Source organism: Carcharodon carcharias, chromosome 4, assembly GCF_017639515.1.
Source record: "Carcharodon carcharias isolate sCarCar2 chromosome 4, sCarCar2.pri, whole genome shotgun sequence".
Lineage (NCBI taxonomy): Eukaryota > Metazoa > Chordata > Chondrichthyes > Lamniformes > Lamnidae > Carcharodon > Carcharodon carcharias.
Window position 1 is genome coordinate 205,392,560 of NC_054470.1, and position 22,087 is coordinate 205,414,646.

General features: G+C 45.1%; 1 protein-coding gene across 1 annotated transcript in view; it reads left to right on the forward strand.

The window, feature by feature from the left end:
• Positions 1–2,493: 2,493 nt before the first annotated feature.
• LOC121276697 (WD repeat-containing protein 70) overlaps positions 2,494–22,087 on the forward strand; it is a 152,949-nt gene continuing 133,355 nt past the window's right edge. Inside the window, exons 1-5 of the mRNA XM_041185241.1 lie at positions 2,494–2,652; positions 3,269–3,325; positions 10,662–10,745; positions 10,902–10,998; positions 15,074–15,281. Of these exons, the coding sequence (XP_041041175.1) occupies positions 3,280–3,325; positions 10,662–10,745; positions 10,902–10,998; positions 15,074–15,281 (435 nt within the window). The 5' untranslated portion in view covers positions 2,494–2,652; positions 3,269–3,279. The remainder of the gene's footprint in view (positions 2,653–3,268; positions 3,326–10,661; positions 10,746–10,901; positions 10,999–15,073; positions 15,282–22,087) is intronic.

Here is a 22,087-nt window from a genome sequence, read left to right on the forward strand (position 1 = left end):
CTCCTGCCACTTACCTTAAATCAATGCCCCCTGGTTATTGACACCTCCACTAAGGGGAAAAGTTTCTTCCTATCTATCCTATCTATGCCCCTCATAATTTTATGTACCTCGATCAGGTAATGTTATTACATGAAGGGTACTGTTTTAATGAGGAAGTGGCACCGTATCAGGTTTCAGCAGATGAAAACTGGAGGGAAGCACATCAGATTGTCATACCATTTGGATATAGAAATTAGATCCTGAGGATAGCTCATGAAATTCCAATGGGGGGACATTTAGGAATCAGAAAGACACAAGCAAAAATACAAAAGTATTTTTATTGGCCTGGATTGCGAAGAGATGTAGTCAAATTCTGTAGAACATGTCATACATGTCAGGTGATAGGGAAACTACAAGCAGCGATTAAGCCGGCACCTTTAATTCCAATATCAGCATTTGAAGAACCTTTTACCAGGGCCATGATTGATTGTGTAGGACTCCTCCGTAAGACTAAAAGTAGAAATCAGAACTCATGAACAATAATGGATGTGTCTACAAGGTTTCCTGAAGCAATACCTTGGAGAAATATTACAACAAAGAGAATTATGGAAGAGTTGACTAAATTTCTTTACAAGATATGGTTTACTAAAAGAAATACAATCAGATCAGGATTCAAATTTCATGTCACAACTGCTTAAGGAAGTGATGAACAGTTTGGAGATAAAAATGTTTAAGTCAACAGCTTATCATCCAGAGTCACAAGGGCATCAAACTTCTTAAATATATTCAGTGACTTGGCCTCCACAGCCTTCTGTGGTAGAGAATTCCACAGGTTCACTACCCACTGAGTGAAGTTTCTCCTCATCTCAGTCCTAAATGGCCTACCCCGTATCCTAAGACTTGTTCTAGACCCCCAGTCAGAGGAAACATCATCCCTGCATCCAATCTGTCCAGCTCTGTCAGAATTTTATATGTTTCAATGGGATCTCCTCTCATTCTTCTAAACTGCAGTGAGTAGAGGCCTAGTCGGCCCAATCTCCCATCATAGGACAATCCTGCTATCCCAGGGATCAGTCTGGTGAACTATCGCTGCACTCCCTCAATGGCAAGTATATCCTTTCTTAGGTAATGAGACCAAAACTGCACACAGTACTCCAGGTGTGGTCCCACCAAGGTCCTGTACAGCTGCAGTATGACTTATTTGCTCCTGTACTCAAGTGCTCTGGCAATGAAGGCCAGCATACCTTTTACCTTCTTAACTACTTGCTACATCTGCTTGCTTGCTTTCAGTGATTGGTGTATAAGGACACCTAGGTCCCTTTGAACATCAACATTTCCCAATCTATCACCATTTAAATAATACTCTGCCATTCTGTTCGTCCTACCAAAGTGGATAACTTCACAGTTATTCACGCTACGCTGCATCTGCCATGTATTTGCCCACTCACTCAGCCTATCTAAATCACCTTGAAGTCTCTTAACACCCTCCTCATTGCTCACATCCTACCAAGTTTTATGTCATCAACAAACTTGGAAATATTACATTTTGTTCCCTCATCCAAATACTGATATATATTGTGAATAGCTGGGGTCCAAGCGCTGATCCCTGCGGTTCCCCCCTAGTTTACCACCTGTCAGTCCGACAGGCTATTTGAATGGGAAAGAACATGGCATATTGGAATATAACGTGAAGTTATGCACTTTTGTGGAAAAAGCAGACAGAATATTTCTTAAATGGTGAGAGGTTAGGTGGTGTTGGTGTCCAATCAATAAGGAAGGCAAATGGCATGTTAGTCTTAATTGCAAAGGGATTTGAGTACAGGAGTAAAGATGTCTTGCTGTAATTGTACAGAGCCTTGGTGAGACCGCAGCTAGAGTATTGTGTAGAGTTTTGGTCTCCTTACCTAAGGAAGGATGTACTTGCCATAGATGGAGTGCAATTGAGGTTCACCAGACTAATCCCTGGAAAGGGGCGGGGGGGGGGGAATTGTCTTTTGAGGAGAGATTGAGGAAATTGGGCCTGTATTTTCAAGAATTTTGAAGAAGGAGGTGATCTCATTAAAACTTACAAAATTCTTACTTGGCGTGACAAGGTAGATAAAAATAGGATGTTTCTCCTGGCTGATGAGCCCATCACCAGAGGACATAGTCTCATAATAAGGGGCAGGTCATTTAAGATTGAGATGAGGAGGGATTTCTTCACTCAGGCAGTGGTGAATCTTTGGAATTCTCTGCCCCAGAGGCTGTGGAAGCTCAATCGTTGAGTACGTTCAAGACACTAGATTTCTAGATACTAACGACATGAAGAGATACGAAATGGTGCAGGAAAGTGCCTTCGAGGTAGGTGATCAGCCACGATCCGATCTAAAGGTGGAGCAGGCTTCATGGGTTCAATGGCTATTCCTGTATTCACGTTTCATCCGGCCGGAGGGGGCGCTCGGAGCCCGGTCCTCCCGGCCGGAGGGGGCGCTCGGAGCCCGGTCCTCCCGGCCGGAGCGGGCGCTCGGAGCCCGGTCCTCCCGGCCGGAGGGGGCGCTCGGAGCCCGGTCCTCCCGGCCGGAGGGGTCGCTCGGAGCCCGGTCCTCCCGGCCGGAAGTGGACGCGGCTCCCTAAGTTTATGTGTTTCCGGCTGAGCGTCAGCTTTAAAATTATCAAAATTCAGGGGCGAAAAAGGTAAAAAAGAGACGAGATGGAGGAGAGAGAAGTGGAGGGGGAGGGAGTGGAGGAGGGGGTAAGTGGGTGGATGGTTGGGGGTGAGGGAGGAGGGGAGGGGGTGAGTGGAGGAGGGGAGGGGGTGAGTGGAGGGACGATTGAGGGGTGAGGGAGGAGGGGAGGGATTTTTTTAAATTCAAGTGATGTGGACATCAATGGCTAGGCCAACATTTATTGCCCATCCCGGTGGAGGGCTGAGGGTGGGAGGGGTGCGATTATACAGGTCGAGTGGACGGAGAGGGGAGGAGTGAGGGAACAGGATGGAGAGTGAAGACATGTGAAGGAAGAGGAAGAGAGAGATGGGGGTAAAATGGTGAGGAGCGTGTGTTGCCTGGGGTTAAGCAGCTGCCTAAATCTCTGGGCAGGGGTCTCAATTCTTGAGTCTTTATTGGGTCTTGAAGCGGCCGAAGTGGAGTCATGTCCAGGGTAGGGTGGGGAATGATGAGATGGGGTGCGTGGATGGGGGACATTAAGGTGTGGGGGCTTTGAGGGCAGGGAGGAAAGGGAGGGGGGGAGAGAGAGCAGTTCTGGGGAGTAGTGGATTTTCTTGATGATATGAATGCTTTCTGGTTTTCAGCCAAGATCAAAATGACTGATCCTGATATCGGGGCTGTAATGGGATTCTCCGGGTTTGGTGAGTGGCTGCAACTAACATGAGTGGAAGATGATAGACATAATGTTAAGGGCTTGGATGGAGTGGTTTTCTTGAAATGTTTACAGGAGAAAATTTTGGGTTAATATGTACAGGGTCCAACAAGGGACGGTGCATTACTGGACATAATTCTAGGGAATGAAGCCGAACAGATGGCTGAGGTGGTGGTGGAGCATTTTAGTGATAACGATCACAACATGGTACATTTTAAGCTTGTTATGGGCAAAGAAATTGACATGTTGCAAAAAAATGTTTTGGATTGGGGGAGAGTGGATTTTAGTAAAATAAGACAGGATCTGGCTAGAGTAGAGTGGGAACAGTTACTTGTGGGGAAATCTACAGAGGAGCAGTGGGGGGTGTTCAAAAAGGAAATGGGGAGGGTGCAGACTCAACATGTTCCCTCTAGGGTGATAGGAAGGAGTAACATGCCCAGAGAACCATGGATTACCAGTGATATACAGGATACAATGAGAAGGAAAAGAGAGGCTTTTAGAGGTACAAGTGAAGCAAGTCCGCGGAGGCATTAGTGGAGTACAGACAGTGCAGGGTGGAGCTTAAGAAAACAATTATGAGAGCAAAAAGGGGATATGAAAAAGCTCTAAAACAAAAACAGAATTACCTGGAAAAACTCAGCAGGTCTGGCAGCATCGGCGGAGAAGAAAAGAGTTGACGTTTTGAGTCCTCATGACCCTTCGACAGAACTAAGTAGAAATAGGAAAGGGGTGAAATATAAGCTGGTTTAAGGTGTGTGTGTGTGTGTGTGTGTGGGGGGGGGTGGGTTGGGTTGGAGGAGAGAAATGGAGGAGGGGGTGTGGTTGTACGGACAAGCAAGCAGTGATAGAAGCAGATCATCAAAAGATGTCACAGACAACAGAACAAAAGAACACATAGGTGTTGAAGTTGCTGATATATATCTAAACGAATGTGCTAATTAAGAATGGATGGTAGGGCACTCAAGGTATAGCTCTAGTGGGGGTGGGGGGAGCATAAGACATTTAAAAATATTTAAAAATAATGGAAATAAGTGGGGAAAAAGAAAAATCTATATAATTTATTGGGAAAAAAAACAAAAGGAAGGGGGAAGAAACAGAAAGGGGGTGGGGATGGAGGAGGGGGGTCAAGACCTAAAGTTGTTGAATTCAATATTCAGTCCGGAAGGCTGTAAAGTGCCTAGTCGGAAGATGAGGTGTTGTTCCTCCAGTTTGCGTTGGGCTTCACTGGAACAATGCAGCAAGCCAAGGACAGACATGTGGGCAAGAGAGCAGGGTGGAGTGTTGAAATGGCAAGCGACAGGGAGGTTTGGGTAATTCTTGCGGATGGACCGCAGGTGTTCTGCAAAGCGGTCGCCCAGTTTACGTTTGGTCTCTCCAATGTAGACCCCCCTCCTCCATCCCCATCCCCTTTCTGTTTCTTCCCCCTTCCTTTTGTTTTTTTTCCAATAAATTATATAGATTTTTCTTTTTCCCACCTATTTCCATTATTTTAAAATATTTTTAAATGTTTTATGCTCTCCCCACCCCCACTAGAGCTATACTTTGAGTGCCCTACCATCCATTCTTAATTAGCACATTCGTTTAGATATATATCAGCAACTTCAATACCTATGTGTTCTTTTATTCTGTTGTCTGTGACATCTTTTGATGATCTGCTTCTATCACTGCTTGCTTGTCCCTACAACCACACCCCCCCTCCACTTCTCTCCCCCCACCCCCCCAACCCCGCACACACACACACACACACACACACACACACACCTTAAACCAGCTTATATTTCACTTCTTTCCTATTTCTACTTGGTTCTGTCGAAGGGTCACGAGGACTCAAAACGTCAACTCTTTTCTTCTCCGCCGATGCTGCCAGACCTGCTGAGTTTTTCCAGGTAATTCTGTTTTTGTTTTTTATTCTATAAGTATATCAATGGGAAGAGGATAACCAGGAAAAGAGTAGGGCCCATTAGGGACCAAGGGGGCAATCTATGGGTGGAGCCAGCGGTAGAGTGTTGAATGGATACTTCACATCTGTCTTCACCCAAGAGAATGAGGATGAAGGTATCGAACTTGGGGAGAGAGACTGTGAGGTTCTTGAGCAAATTGATATGGGGAGTGGCAAGGTATTGGAGGTGTTAGCAGGTTTAAAAGTGGACAGATCTCCAGGTCCGGATGATTTGTGTCCCAGACTGCTGAGGGAGGCAAGGGAGGAGATTGCAGGAGCTCTGACCCAAATTTTGGAACTCTTCTTCAAACGTCGGTGGAAGAAGAGTCTGAATATTTTTAAGGCAGAGCTACATAAATTTTTGATGTGCAAGCGGGTGAAAGGTTATCGGGGGTAGGCAGGAATGTGGAGTTGAGGTTACAGTCAGATCAGCCATGATCTTTCTGAATGGCGGAGCTGGCTCAAGGGGCTGAGTGGCCTATTCCTACTCCTGACTTGTGTGTTCATATGTAAGAGAAGCCCCAAGAGATCCAACAGTATGCTCACCATCATGACTTGCAAAACAAAAACAAAATTACCTGGAAAAACTCAGCATGTCTGGCAGCATCAGCGGAGAAGAAAAGAGTTGACGTTTCAAGTCCTCATGACCCTTCAACAGAACTGATTGAATATTAGGAAAGGGGTGAAATATAAGCTGGTTTAAGGTTGGGGGGGGCGGGGGCAAAATGTGGTGGGTGTGTCATGGGGGGAGAGAAGTGGGGGTGTTTGGTTGTAGGGACAAGCAAGCAGTGATAGGAGCAGATAATCAAAATATGTCACAGACAACGGAACAAAGAAGTGTTGAAGGTGGTGATATTATCTAACCGAATGTGCTAATTAAGAATGGATGGTAGGACACTCCAGGTACAGCTCTAGTGGGGGTGGAGGGGCATAAAAGATTTAAAAATAATGGAAATAGGTGGGAAAAGAAAAATCTATATAAATTATTGGAAAAAACAAAAGGAAGGGGGAAGAAACGGAAAGGGGATGGGGATGGAGGAGGGAGTTCAAGATCTAAAGTTGTTGAATTCAATATTCAGTCCGGAAGGCTGTAAAGTGCCTAGTCGGAAGATGAGGTGCTGTTCCTCCAGTTTGTGTTGGGCTTCACTGGAACAATGCAGCAAGCCAAGGACAGACATGTGGACAAGAGAGCACGGTGGAGTGTTAAAATGGCAAGCGACAGGGAGGTTTGGGTCTTTCTTGCGGACAGACCGCAGGTGTTCTGCAAAGCGGTCGCCCAGTTTATGTTTGGTCTCTCCAATGTAGAGGAGACCGCATTGGGAGCAACGAATGCAGTAGACTAAGTTGGGGGAAATGCAAGTGAAATGCTGCTTTACTTGAAAGGAGTGTTTGGGCCCTTGGACGGTGAGGAGAGAGGAAGTGAAGGGGCAGTTGTTGCATCTTTTGCGTGGGCATGGGGAGGTGCCATAGGTGGGGGTTGAGGAGTAGGGGGTGATGGAGGAGTGGATCAGGGTGTCCCGGAGGGACCGATCCCTACAGAATGCTGCCGGGTGGGTGAAGGGAAGATGTGTTTGGTGGTGGCATCATGCTGGAGTTGGCGGAAATGGAGGAGGCTGATCCTTTGAATGCGGAGGCTGGTGGGGTGATAAGTGAGGACAAGGGGGACCCTATCATGTTTCTGGGAGGGAGGAGAAGGAGTGAGGGTGGATGCGCGGGAGATGGGCCGGACACGGTTGATGGCCCTGTCAATGACCGTGGGTGGAAAACCTCAGTTAAGGAAGAAGGAGGAATGTCAGAGGAACTGTTTTTGAAGGTAGCATCATCAGAACAGATGCGACGGAGGTGAAGGAACTGAGAGAATGGGATGGAGTCCTTACAGGAAGCGGGGTGTGAGGAGCTTTAGTCGAGGTAGCTGTGGGAGTCGGGAGGCTTGTAATGGATATTGGTGGACAGTCTATCATCAGAAATTGAGACAAAGAGGTCAAGGAAGGGAAGGGAAGTGTCAGAGATGGACCATGTGAAAATGATGGAGGGGTGGAGATTGGAAGCAAAATTAATAAGTTTTTCCAAGTCCCAACGAGAGCATGAAGCAGCACCGAAGTAATCATCGATGTACCGGAGAAAGAGTTGTGGGAGGGGGCCGGAGTAGGACTGGAACAAGGAATGTTCCACATAGCCCATAAAAAGACAGGCATAGCTGGGCCCCATGCCCATAGCCACACCTTTTATTTGGAGGAAGTGAGAGGAGTTGAAGGAGAAATTGGTCAGTGTGAGAACAAGTTCAGCCAGACGGAGGAGAGTAGTGGTGGATGGGTATTGTTCGGGCCTCTGTTCGAGGAAAAAGCTAAGGGCCCTCAGATCATCCTGGTAGGGGATGGAGGTGTAGAGGGATTGGACGTCCATGGTGAAGAGGAAGCAGTTGGGGCCAGGGAATCGGAAATTGTTAATGTGACGTAAGGTGTCAGAGGAATCACGGATGTAGGTGGGAAGGGACTGGACAAGGGGAGAGAGAAGGGAGTCAAGATAACGAGAAATGAGTTCCATGGGGCAGAAACAGGCTGACACGATCAGTCTACCGGGACAGTACTGTTTGTGGATTTTGGGTAGGAGGTAGAAGCGGGCCATCCGAGGTTGGGAGACTATCAGGTTGGAAACTGTGGGAGGAAGATTTCCAGAGGAGATGAGGTCAGTGACAGTCCTGGAAACAATGGCTTGATGTTCAGTGGTGGGGTCATGATCGAGGGCGAGGTAGGAGGAAGTGTCTGTGAGTTGACGCACAGCCTCCGCAAGGTAGAGGTCAGTGCGCCAGACAACAGCAGCAACACCCTTGTCAGCGGGTTTGATGACAATGTTGGGGTCGGACCAGAGAGAACAGAGTGCACTAAGTTCAGAGAGAGACAGATTAGAATTGGTGAGAGGAGCAGAGAAATTGAGATGACCTGCAAAGCCTTTTTGAAACCACCAGGGCATCTATAAACCAACGCCAAATGGACTAATTTCCCTGCAGTCATCGCATGATGTTTCTCTTCTTATGACAACGTCATCCATCAACACTGGAAAGAACATTGTGAACAACTCAACTATGGATCCAAAGTGGCATCCGATATTCACCAGGGTATTCCCCAGTACCCTGTGGTCGAATCTATAGGTGAACCACCATTGATAGGAGAACTGCAACAAGCAACAGCTGAAGAACAATAAAGCCTGTAGCCCCAGTGGTATTCCAACTGAGGTTTTCAAAGCCAGAGGACCGTCTGACATGGTCTTTGTTGCCAGAGCTGTTCCAGTAGAGCTATGTAACACTGGCATCCACCTGGCATGTGGAAAATTCCTCAGGTATGTCCTGTACTCAAACAGCAGGACTAATCCAACCCAGCCAGTTACCACCCCATCAATCTGCTCTCAATCATCAGCAAAGTGATGGAAGGGGTCACTGACAGTGCTGTTCTTGGGCACTTAGTCAGCAATAAACTGCTCATTGACACTCAGTTTGGATTCCACCAGGGCCACTCAGCTCCTGACCATTTGAGCTTTGGACCAAACATGGGCAAAAAAGCTGAACTCAAGAGGTGAGAGAGACTGCTCTTAACATCAAGGCAGTGTTTTACTGAGTGTGGCAGTGTGCTAGTTCGGCCTTCTACAAAATACCACAATGAGTGTTTGATAATAAGTATCTTGAGATCATAAGGTATAGCATCAGGAGAAGCCCAGTTGCCCATCGAGCCTGCTGTATTATTCAGTAAGATCACGACTGATCTGATTGTGTCCTTAACTTCACTTTCCTGCTTGTCCCCTGTAACTCTTAACTCCCTTGACAATCAAAAATCAGTCTAACTCAGCCTTGAGTATATTCAGTGACCCAGCCTCCATTGCTCTCTTGTAAAGAGAATTCCAAAGACTACCGGCCCACTGAGAGAAGAAATTCTTTCTCATCTGTCTTAAATGGGAGACCCCTTATTTGTGTGCCTCCTAGTTCGAGATTCCTCTGTTGCATCCTTGGGATTCAATTGGAGGACACAGCAAATGCTCGTGTCCTTCTTGACATCAGACCTGTAATCTTTAAGGCAAAACTGCAAAATCAACCACAATGGACTGGACACAGTTTTCGGCCATCTGGACACTGTCTCCCCACTAGTTCCTGTTCTCTCAACTCTCAAATGGCCAATGTTGCAAAGGAGGACAAAGGAAACACTTCACAGACACTCAGAAGCTCCCCATGAAGCACAGCAGCATTGACAGTTTAATGTCTACGGAGGAGCTTGCTGCATGTTGTTAAGAATGGCGGCAACTTGTCCATTAAACTTCAGCATGCCTTGAGTCACGTCTTAATAATGAGGCAGACTGATGGCAGAGAAGAAAAGGAAGCAGACACTGCACTAGTTCGTGGGATGTCCTGTCACACGTGCCCAAAGATCTAAGGGTCAAGAATTGGCCTGTTCAGTCACATAAAGACCCATGGCAAAAACCTGTGACCCTGAGTAGACGACATCCTTGAATTGTGGGATTGTTAACAAAAAATGTTTAAGGTGTTGGATAGGGTGCCAATCAAGCAGGTTGCTTTGTCCTGGATGGTGTTTTTAGGACTGCACTTATCCAGGCAAGTGGAGAGTGTTCCATCATAATCCTGACTTGTGCTTTGTAAATGGTGGACAGGTGCAGAATCTACACTAGCTACAGTATTGTCTGAACAGTTTGTTGGGCAGTGTTTGCTATTTTTTTCAGGAAAGACTTGAGATTGAGGTGATGAAAAGGGAAGATTTGGCCCAGTTCAGTGTGGAATTTCCATCAGGAAAATTAGTTGCCTTGATCTCGCACCTTTTCCAACCCAGGTGTGTCGGAAAGTCATTTACAGCCATTAAAGTGCTTGTGATTTGTTGGCACATAACAAAACCCCATAATCATCAGAGAGAGATATGTGCAATTAGTCTGTTATGTGTTGATGGAGGAAATCTGGCTACAGGATACTAGGGCGAATGACCATTACCTCTTCAAACAGTAACATGAAATCTTTAGGACCTGCCTGAACATGAAGACAGCAGCTTAGTTTAATATACCATTGTAAAGAGGCCACCTCCAATGGGACAGATTTCCCTTTATCCTGAGTCAGGAATTTCAGGCCAGATTATGGGGCCCAAGTCATTACAGTGGAACTTGGCAGTGAGATTGTTGACACTGAGCTGACAGACAAAGACTTTGAATGCTTTTCGGTTGAGTTTAATTACAAATGTTTGACTCTGCTCATTTCTGTTGTTCCTCTTTGTTAGTTTGTGTTTTTGACATTTTGAAATGTCATTGCAATGAATTGCTAGTGGCCCAGTGAAACACATTAGTAGTTGATATGTTAAAGTAGCACTAAGTAAATGTAATTTGTTGTTTTTTCTCCCAGGAAAGAAAGCCAGAACCTTTGACTTGGAGGCTATATTTGAACAGACTCGTCGGACTGCCATTGAGCGGAGCAGGAAAGTGCTGGGTAAGATCAGGATTGTGGTTGGTATCTGGGGATTGGCTTGTGTGTCTCCCTACATTTTTACAAGCCAGTTCATCAGGAGTCTTAACTCAGTCATTGTGAAACCTGGCTTGCCTTCATTCTTGTTTAATCTGAACATTTGATGTTTTTTATCGTCAGAGGAGCAGAGGAGTGTGGATGCATGCCGAGAATCACCAAGCTCCACTGGGAGATCAGATTCCCCCACTAGGAAAGGCGACCCTGGAGACTCTACCAGGTAGTAAGCAAATAACTGGCCCCTCCCTGCTCACGCAGGGGTGTGTGCCGCATCTGTGTTGGGTATGTTTGCGTGTTTGTGAGCATAAGATATAGGAGCAGCAGTAGACAACAGTGGCGTTCTTGGTATGTTTAAGTTTTGCATTCCTTTTGAGGAGAGAAGAGTGGGTCCAGGACTGGTGTTTTAAACTTGGATGGTGGCAGTTATGAGGGCGTGAAAGCAGAGCTAGCTAAAGTGAACTGGCAAATGAGGTTAAGGGATAGGTCAATAGAAATGCTGTGGCAGCTGTTTAAAGGGATATTTCAAAATACACAGAATAGGTACAATCCAATGAGAAAGAAAAATTCCAAGGGGAGGGCCCACCATCCATGGTTAACTAAAAAAGTTAAAGGTAATATCAAGCTTAAAGAAAAAGCATTTAATTGCGCAAAGTCAGGTGTCAGGTCAGAAGATCGGACAGAAAAGATAGAACAGCAAAGAATGACAAAAAGATTAATAAGGAGGGAAAAGTTAGAGTATGAGAGAAAGCGAACTAGAAATTTTATAAATTTTATACAGTATAAGTTTCTATAGATATTTAAATAAGATAAGTTAACAAAGTGAGTGTTGGTCCTATAGAGAGTGCGTCTGGAGAATTAATGGCAAATAAGGAGATGGCAAATGAATTGAACAGTTATTTTGCATTTGTCTTCACTATAGAGGATACAAGTAACAATCCCAGAAATAGCTGTAAATCAGGAAATGGAAGGGAGGGAGGAACTCAGGAAAATTACAATCACCAGGGAAGTGGTATTGAACAAATTGTTGGAGCCGCGGTCTGACAAATCCCCAGATCTGGATGGACATCACCCTCAGGGGTCTAAAAAGAAGTGGCTAGTGAGATAGTTGATGGGTTGGCTTTAATTTTCCAAAATTCCCTAGATTTGGGGAAGATTCCATTAGATTAGAAAATAGCAAATATAACTTCTTTATTCATAAAGGGAGAGAAACTGAAAGCAGGAAACTGCAGGCTTGTTAGCCTAATGTCTGTCATAAGGAAATTATTAAAGGCCATTATTAAAGATGTTATGGCAGGGCACTTAGAAAATTCAAGGCAATCAGACAGAATCAGCATGATTTTGTGAAAGTGAAATCATGTTTAATCAGTTTATTGGAGTTTTTTGAAGGGGTCACATGTGCTGTGGATAATGGGGAACCAGTGGATGTACTGTACTTAGATTTCCAGAAGGCATTTGATAAAGTGCCACATCAAAGGGAATTGCGGAAAATAAAAGCTCATGGTGTAGGGGGTGACATATAGGCTTGGATAGAAGATTGGCTAGCTAACAGGAAGTAGAGTCGGCATGATTGGTTTTGTTTCTGGTTGGTAGGATGTGATGAGTGGGGTGCCAGAGGGATCAGTGCTGGGGCCTCAACTGTTTACAATTAAGATAAATGACTTGGATGAAGGGACCGAAGGTGTGGTTGCTAAATTTGCTGATGGCACAAAGATAGGTAGGAAAATAATGTGCAATTGCCCATTGTGGCAGGAAGAATAAAAAATCATGTTATCTAAATGATTGCAGGGCTCTGAGATTCAGAGGGACCTGGGCGAACTCAAAAGTAGGGAGGTTATGTTTCAGTTGTACGGGACACTGGTGAGACCATGTCTGGAGCATTGTGTACAGTATTGGTCACCTTATTTAAGGAAAGATATAAATGCGTTTGAAGCATTTCAGAGAAGGTTTACTGGACTAGTACCAGGAATGGGTGGGTTGTCTTACGAGAGAAGGTTCGACAGACTTGGCTTGTATCCACTGGAGTTTAGAAGAGTAAGAGGTAAGAGTAAGATGAAGTTGCAGTCAGATCAACCAAGATGTTATTGAATGGTGGAGCGGGCATGAGAGGCTGAGTGGCCTACTCTTGCTACTAATTCGTATGTTTGTATGTACGTATGTATGTCAAGCCAGCTGTACCATTTATTACGATCGTGGCTGATCATTGACCTTAACTCCACTTTGCTGCCTTCCATTTTGTTCTTTCATGGGATCTGGGCGTCTCTGGCAAGTCCAGCATTTGTTGCCCATTCCTAATTGCCCTTGAATTGAGTGGCTTGCTGGGTTATTTCAGAGGCCAGTTAAGAATCAGCCGTATTGCTGTTGATCAGAAGTCATGTAGGACAGACATGCCAAGGATGGCAGATTTCCTCCCCTAAATGACATGGGTGAACCATATGAGCATGCAAATTAGGAGCGCTAGTAGGCCACTCGGCCCCTCAAGCCTGCTCCGCCATTCAATAAGATCATGGCTGATCTGATTGTAACCTCAACCCCACATTCCTGCTTACCACCAATTACCTTTGACCCCTCTAGAGGCTCTCCCATTGATATTTGATCACTTAGGCAAACTCATTGCCCAGAACCAGGTCCAAAAGTACATGTCCTCTCGTTGAACTAGAAGCATACTGCTGCAGAAAATTATCTTGAACACATTACAGGAACTTTCGTCCCTCTTGTCCCTTTTTACTATTCTAATCTCAGTCTATATTTAGATAATTGAAGTCCCCCCATTATGGTTACCTTATAATTCTTGCACTGCTCTCTAATTTCTTCCATTGCCTTTTGAAGGAGAGAGTTCCAAAGACTTCTGACCCTCTGAGAGAAAAAATTTCTCCTCATCTCTGTCTTAGATGAGCGACCTCTTATTTTTAAGCAGTGACCCTTAGTTCTAGATTTTCCCACTAGAAGAAATGTCCTCTCCACATCCAGCCTGTCAAGACCCCTCAGGATCTTAAAGGTTCAGTTCAGTTGCCTCTTAGTCTTCTAAATTCCAGTGGGTACAAACCTAGCCTGTCCAGCCTTTCCTCATGACACAACCCACCCATTCCTGGTATTAGTCTAGTAAACCTTCTCTGAACTGCTGCTGCATTTAGATCTTTATATCCATTATAAAAGATTTAATAGCTGAGTACTTGGAAAACTGCACAATCGGACAGAGTCAGCATGGATTTATGAAAGGGAAATCATGCTTGACAAATCTACTGGAACTTTTTGAGAATGTTACAAGTAGGGTTGATGAGGGGGAGCCAGTGGATGTGGTTTATTTGGACTTTCAGAAGGCTTTCGACAAAGTCCCACATATGAGATGAGCGTGTAAAATTAAAGCGCATGGGATTGGGGGTAGTGTATTGAGATGGATAGAAAACTAGTTGGCAGACAGGGAACAAAGAATAAACGTGTCTTTTTCCGAATGGCATGCAGTGACTAGTGGGATACCACAGGGATTGGTGCTGGGACCCCAGCTATTCACAATATATGTTAATGATTTAGATGAGGGAACTAAATGTAATATCTCCTTATTTGCAGATGACACAAAGCTGGGTGGGTGGGTGAGCTGTGAGGAGGATACAGAGATGCTTCAGTGTGATTTGGACAAGCTGAGTAAGTGGGCAAATGAATGGCAGACGCAGTATGATGTGGATAAATGTGAGATTATCCACTTTGGTAGCAAAAACAGGAAGGCAGATTATTATCTGAATGGCTATAAATTGAGAGGGGGGAATATGCAATGAGACCTGGGTGTTCTCGTACACCAGTCACTGAAGGTAAGCATTCAGGTGCAGCAGGTGGTAAAGAAGGCAAATGCTATGTTGGCCTTCAAAGCGAGAGGATTCGAGTACAGGAGCAGGGATGTCTTGCTGCAATTATTCAGGGCCATGGTGAGGCCACCTTTGGAATATTATCTGAGGAAGGATGTTCTTGCTGTAGAGGGAGTACAGCGAAGGTTTACCCGACTGATTCCTGGGATGGTGGGACTGACATATGAGGAGAGATTGAGTCGATTTGGATTATATTCACTGGCCCCTGGTTGGTTCCGGAAAATATTGTTCTAATAGACTGTCCTGAATACACTCGATGACCTCATGCTCTAAGCTACCTTTGCCAATGAGATTGGTTCAATTTTTATGAAGATTAAATTCGCCCAGGGTTATTGTAGTTTCTTTCTTATAAGCTCCCATCATAGTCTCTCCTGCAGTGTTGTTGGTGTTGGGTTTTGTTTGTGCTACACATCTCATTATCGATTATCTCCTTGGCAGGTTGCCTGTTGACAGTGGAAGTGAGAGTGATGACAGTGACAGCTCAAGTGAAAGAATTGGTCCCCCTTTACCGCCCCAGCTCTGTAGATTGGCTATTGAGGAAGGGGAGAGTGCTGTGGGCCCCCCTCTACCCCCGGGATATGGTAAACCACAAATTGAAACAGATGATGAGGAGGAGGACGACGAGGAAGAGGATGATGAGGATGAAGTGAGTGAGGTTATTTCCATTACGGGTTGTAGAACCAAGCATGGTACATCAATGAGGATAGTTCATTTGATGTAGTCTGTGTGGATTTTAGCAAGGCTTTGAATAGAGTCACAGATTTAAGGTCTTGGGCAAGAGATGAAGGGGGATGTAAGGACATTTTTTGTGCAATGAGTGGAAATGACCTGCAGCTTTCTGCCTGCAGGGGTGGTGGAAGCAGAGACAATGAATGATTTCAAAAAGGAATAGAGCGGGGGAATGGGACTGATTGGACAGAGTTGGCATAATAATGAGCTGAATGGCCGCATCCTGTGCTTTTACACTCTTTATTTGTTTCATGGCACGTGAGTGTCACTGACAAGACCAGCATTTGTTGCTGATCCCAAATTGCTTTTGAGAAAGTGATGTGTTCCCTCTTTAAACATTGCAACCCATCGGGCGTCGGCATATCCACAGTACTGTTAGGAAGGGCGTTGCAGGATTTTCACCCAACGAAAATGAGGGGACTGCAACATAGACCCAAGTCAGGATGGTGTGTGGCTTGGAGGGGAATGTTGTTATGATCCCAACTGATGTTAGTACTGGACAAGTCCAATCCCGGGGTGCAACCTGGCTTGATAGATCTTAACTTTTATTTTTTTGTACAGCACAAAGGAAGATGGTTGTGGTTGTTTGAGGTCAATCATCTCAATTCCAGGACATCAGTGCAGGAGTTCCTTAGGGTGATGTCTTAAACCCAAACATCTTCAGCTGCTTCATCAGGGACCATCCTTCCATCATAAGGTCAGAAGTGGAGATGTTCCCTGATGATTGCACAATGTTCAGCACCATTCGCGATTCCTCAGATACTGAAGCAGTCCATGTCCAAATGCAGCAAGACCTGGACAATATTCAGGCTTGGGCTGACAAATGGCAAGTAACATTCGCGCCACACAACTGCCAGGCAATGACCATCTCCCCATGATATTCAATGGCATTACCATCGCTGAATTCCCCATTATCAACATCCTGGGGTTACCATTGACCAGAAACTGAATTGGACTAGCCGTATAAATACTGTCGTTACAAGAGCAGGTCAGAGGCTAGGAATCCTGCGGTGAATAACTCATCTCCTGACAGAACAAAAATGCAGAGTATTACTTAAATGGAGATCTATCAAGCCAGGTTGCATCCCGGGATTGGACTTGTCCAGTACTAACATCAGCTGGGATCATAACAACATTCCCCTCCAAGCCACACACCATCCTGACTTGGGTCTAAGTTGCAGTCCCTTCATTTTCGTTGGGTGAAAATCCTGCAATGCCCTTCCTAACAGTACTGCATAATTCTGAGGTGCAGAGGGATCTAGGTGTTCCAGCACGAGTCACAAAAAGTTAGTATGCAGGTACTGCAAATAATTAAGAAGTCTAATGGAATGCTATCCTTTATTATGAGAGAGATTGAACATAAAAGTAAGGATCTTCACATCCACCTTCACCCAAGAGAATGAGGATGAAGGTATCGAACTCAGACAGAGAGACTGCGAGGTTCTTGAGCAAATTGATATAGAGAGTGACAAGGTATTGGAGGTGTTGGCAGGCTTAAAAGTGGTCAAATCCCCAGGTCCGGATGATTTGTGTCCCAGACTGCTGAGGGAGGCAAGGGAGGAGATTGCAGGGGCTCTGACCAAAATTTTTAATTCCTCTTTGGCCACGGGGGAGGTGCCAGAAGACTGGAGAACAGCTAATGTGGTTCCACTATTTAAGAACAGTTGTAGAGATAAGCCATGGAACTGCAGACCAGTGAGTCTCATGTCAGTGGTCGGAAAACTATTGAAGAAAATTCTGAAGAAGAGAATCTATCTCCACTTGATGAGACTTGGTTTGATCAGGTATAGTCAGCATGGCTTTGTTAGGGGGAGCTCATGCCTAATAAATTTGATTGAATATTTTGAGGAGGTGACCAGGTGTGTGGATGAGGGTAGTGCAGTTGATGTAGTTTATCTGGATTTCAGCAAAGCCTTTGACAAAGTCCCACATGGGAGACTTATAAAGAAGGCAAATGCATATGTGATACAGGGTCATTTGATAAGATGGATTCAAAATTGGCTTAGTTGTAGGAGACAGAGTCTGATGACAGAAGGATCCTTTAATGGCTGGAAGCCAGTGTCCAATGGCGTACCACAGGGATATGTGCTGGGTCCTCTACTATTTGTCATTTATATAAAAAACATAGATGACTACGTGGGGGGTAGGATTAGTATTTTGCGGATGACACAAAGATTGGCTGGGTGGTTAACAGTGAGGTTGAGTGTCTTCGGCTACAGGAAGATATAGATGGGATGGTCAAATGGGCAGATAAATGGCAGATAGAATTTAACCCTGAAAAGTGTGAGATGATACACTTTGGAAGGAGTAATTTGACAAGGAAGTATTCAATGAATGGCATGACCCTATGAAATTCTGAGGAACAAAGGGACCTTGGCGTGTGTGTCCAAAGATCTCTGAAGGCGGAGGGGCATGTCAGTGGGATGGTGAAAAAGGCATATGGGACACTTGCTTTTATCAATCGAGGCATCGATTACACTAGTAGGGAGATCATGTTGGTGTTGTGTAGAACCTTGGTGAGGCCACACCTGGAGTACTGTTTGCAGTTCTGGTCACCACATTATAGGAAGGATGTGATTGCACTGGAGGGGTGCAGAGGAGATTCACCAGGATGTTGCCTGGGATGAAACATTTTAAGTTATGAAGAGAGGTTGGATAGACTTGGGTTGTTTTCGTTGGAACAGAGAAGACTGAGGGGCGACCTGATGGAGGTGTACAAGATCGTGAGGGGCATGGACAGGGTGGATAGGACTCAGCTGTTGCCCTTAGTTGAAGGGTCAGTCACGAGGTGACATAAGCGCAAGGTGAGGGGCAGGAGGTTTAGGGGGGATGTGAGGAAAACACGTTTTTACCCAGAGGGTGGTGACGGTCTGGAATGCACTGCCTGGGAGGGTGGTGGAGGCGGGTTGCCTCACATCCTTTATAAAGTACCTGGATGAGCACTTGGCATGTCATAAATTCAAGGCTATGGGCCAAGTGCTGGTAAATGGGATTAGGTAGGTAGGTCAGGTGTTTCTCACATGTCTGTGCAGACTCGATGGGCCAAAGGGCCTCTTCTGCACCGTCTGATTCTGTGTTATGCTTTGGTTATACAGGACATTGGTGAGACCGTATCTCAAATACTGTGTGCAGTTTGGTGTCCTTTTTTAAGGAAGGATGTAAATGCACTGGAGGCGGTTCAAATGAATGAGTGGGTTGTCTTCTGAGGAAAGGTTGGACACATTGGGCTTGTTTCCACTGGAGTTTAGAAGAGTGAGAGGTGATTTATTCAAGTATACAAGATCCTGAATGGCCTTGACAAGGTGGATGTCAAAAGGATGTTTCCTCTTGTGTGTGTCCAGAACTAGGGGAAACTGTTTCAAAATTAGGGTCGCCCTTTTAGGACAGAGATGAGGAGAAATTTTTTTCTCCCAGAGGGTTGTGTGACTTTGGAATTCTGTGCCTCAGATGGTGGTGGAAGTGGGTTCATTGACTATTTTTAAGGCAGAGGTAGATAGATTCTTGTTAGCCAAGGAAATCAAAGGTTATGGTAGTTAGATGGGAATGTGGAAATTGAAAGACGAAGATCAGCCGTGATCTTATTGAATGGTGGAGCCGGCTCGAGGAGTCGAATGATCTCCTCCTGTTCCTATTTCTAATGTTCTTATGTTCCCCAAAGCCTGTCCACCATCTGCAAGGTACAAGTCAGGACTGTGATGGAATACAGGTGGCTCAGCTGCACAGGAAGGGAGGAAGAAGAGTGGAAAAGCAATAGTGATATGGGATTCAATAGCTTGGGGAACAGACATGACTTCAGGATGGCATGTTGCCTGTCTGGTGCCAGGGTCAAGGATGTCACTAAGTGACTGCAGGACATTCTTATGAGGGACAGTGAATGGGGAGAGTGAACAGCCAGAGATCATGGCCCACATCAATGTCAATGACTATAGAAAGAGGGATGAAGTCCTGAAAGCTGATTTGAGAGAGCTAGGGTAGAGATTAAAAAGCAGGACTTCAATGACAGTCATCTCAAGATTACTGCATGCACCACGTACTAGTGAGTACAGAAATAGGAAGATAGAGCAAATGAATGCAAGGCTGGACAGACGTTGCAGGAGGGAGGGCTTTTGTTATCTGAGACACTGAGGTCATTTCTTGGGCAGGTCGGACATGTACAAGGTAGCTGGGTTACACCTCAGCAGGACTGGGACCAATATCGTCATGGGAAGATTTGCCAATTATGGGAAGGGTTTGAACTATGAACATACAAACAAGGAACAGGAGTAGGTCATTTGGCCCCTTGGGCCTGGCTTGGCAAGGGGATGGGAATCAAAAAGAGAATTCAGATAGCAAAGAAACAAAGCTAGTAATGGTAGGAAGAAAAGTAGCAACCAGAATTGGAAGGCAGCAGGAAGAGGGCAGCATCAAATAGGGTCAAAATACAGAAAAGTGTTAAAAGGTGAAATTTAAAGGAACTCTATCTGAATGCATCCAGCAATGACAACAAAGTAGATGAATTGACAACACAAACAGAAGTAAACAGGTGTGATATAATTACCATTATGGAGATGTAGATGCAAGGCTGGTAACTTTGGTGCAGGAAATTTTGGGGGAGATGGTGGCGGAGTGATAATGTCACTGGAATAGTAATCCAGAAGTCCAGGCTAATGCTATAGGGACATGGGTTCAAATCCCACCATAGCAACTGGTGGAATTTAAATTCAACTGATAAATTTGGAATGGAAAACTTGTCTGAACTTTTTAGGGAAGAAAATCTGCTGTCCTTACCTGGTCTGGCCTACATGTGACTCCAGATCCAGAGCAATGTGGTTGCGCTCTGAAATGGCCTATTAAGCTGCTCACTTCAAGAGCAATTAGGGATGACCAGTGACGCCTGCATTCCATGAAAGAATGAAGAAAAAAACTTAAAGTTCAAGGGTATTCAACATTTAGGAAGGTTAGGCAATAAAGTAAAGGAGGTGGAGTAATGCTGTTAATAAAGGATGAGATCATACCTTCATGATAGCGGATCTTAGATCAGCAGTTCAAAATGTAGGATCAGTTTGGATGGAACTAAGAAACAGCAAGGGGCAGCAAATATAGGTGGGAGTTATTTATTGGCCACCAAACAGTGGTGGTAATGTATGACATGGCATAAATCAGGAAATTCGAGTGCATGTAGCAAGGGTAATATTGTAATCACGGAGGAGTTCAATCTACATATATACTGGGTAAACTAAATTAGCACCAATGCTGTGGAGGATGAATTCCTGAATTTTTATGAGATGATTTTCTGGAACAGTTTGCTGAGGAACCAACTAGAGAATGGGCTATTTTAGACCTAGTGCAATGAGAAATGGCTAATTAATGATCTCATTGTAAAGGATCCTTTTGGGAAGAGTGACTGTAATATGCTGGAATTTTACATGAACTTTGAAAATGATGTAGTTCAATCTGAAGCCAGGGTCTTAATTTCAACAAAGGAAGCTATGAAGGCATGATGGGAAAAGTTGGCTGTAGTAGTAGATTGGGAAACTATGTTAAAATGCATGATGATAGATGGGCAATGGCTAGCATTTAAAGAATTAATGCATGGTTTACAACAAATTCACCTTCCTTTGAGGCACAGAAACCTAGTGTGAAAAGTGATCAAAGGTGAAGGTGAGGAAGTGTGCATGGGCAGCAGGGAGGGAGTGTGTGCGGGGGGGGGAGCAGGAGCTGCAGCGAGGAGGGGGCATGGGCGGGTGTGCACACGGTGAGGAGGGGGACATGCATGTGGGGCAAGGAGGAGGGGGGCAAGCATGCATGTGGGGAGGAGAGGGAGAGTGGATGTGGTGGCATGCATGCACGAATGTGTTGGGTGTCTGTGTGTGGGGCGGGTGGGGAGTGAGTGGGAGTGCGGGCCAGAGCGAGTGTGGGTTAAAATGTGAGGGTAGGCGGGTGTGGGTGTGTCTGCCTTACTCCCAGTCTCCGGATTCTCCAGCCATTGCTATTGTTTTTTTATCCATTCATGGGATGTGAATGTCGCCAGCATTTATTGCCTATCCCTCATTGCCCTTGTTCAGTGGGAAGTTAAGAGTCAACCACATTGCTGTGGGACTGGAGTCACATGTAGGCCAGACCAGGTAAGGACAACAGATTTCTTTCCCTGATGGACATTAGTGAACCAGATGGGTTTTTACAACAATTGACAATAGTTTCATGGTCACCATCAGACTTTTAATTCCAGATTGTTTTTGAATTCAGGTTCCACCATCTGCCATGGTGGGATTCAAACCCGGGTCCCCAGAGCATTACCCTGGGCCTCTGGATTACTAGTCCAGCGACAATACCACTACGCCATTGCCTCCCCCTAGTACTTTTTTTTGAATATCAGTTCAAAGATATGCCAAACCTTATCTTTCTGAAATTGCTCACCAGTTCCTTGAGTGAGGAAAAAAATGAATATGTGGTGCCCCCCCTCCCCCCCCAACCACACACAAGCGCAAAGGTTGGATAAGTGTTCCGATCCCAGCTGACGATACTGCTGGACAAGTCAAATCCCTGGGTCGAACCTGGCCTGATAAATCCTAACTTTTATTTTTTGTTTAGAAATGTGGTGGCAGCTACTGAACAGAGTCACAGGGCCTGCTGATGTGCTTTTAACAAAATAATAAAACATAGATTAAACAAGACAAAGATGAACTATATTACAATACTCCTTCATCCACATCCACACTTTCACAGATATATACAGATTTGTAA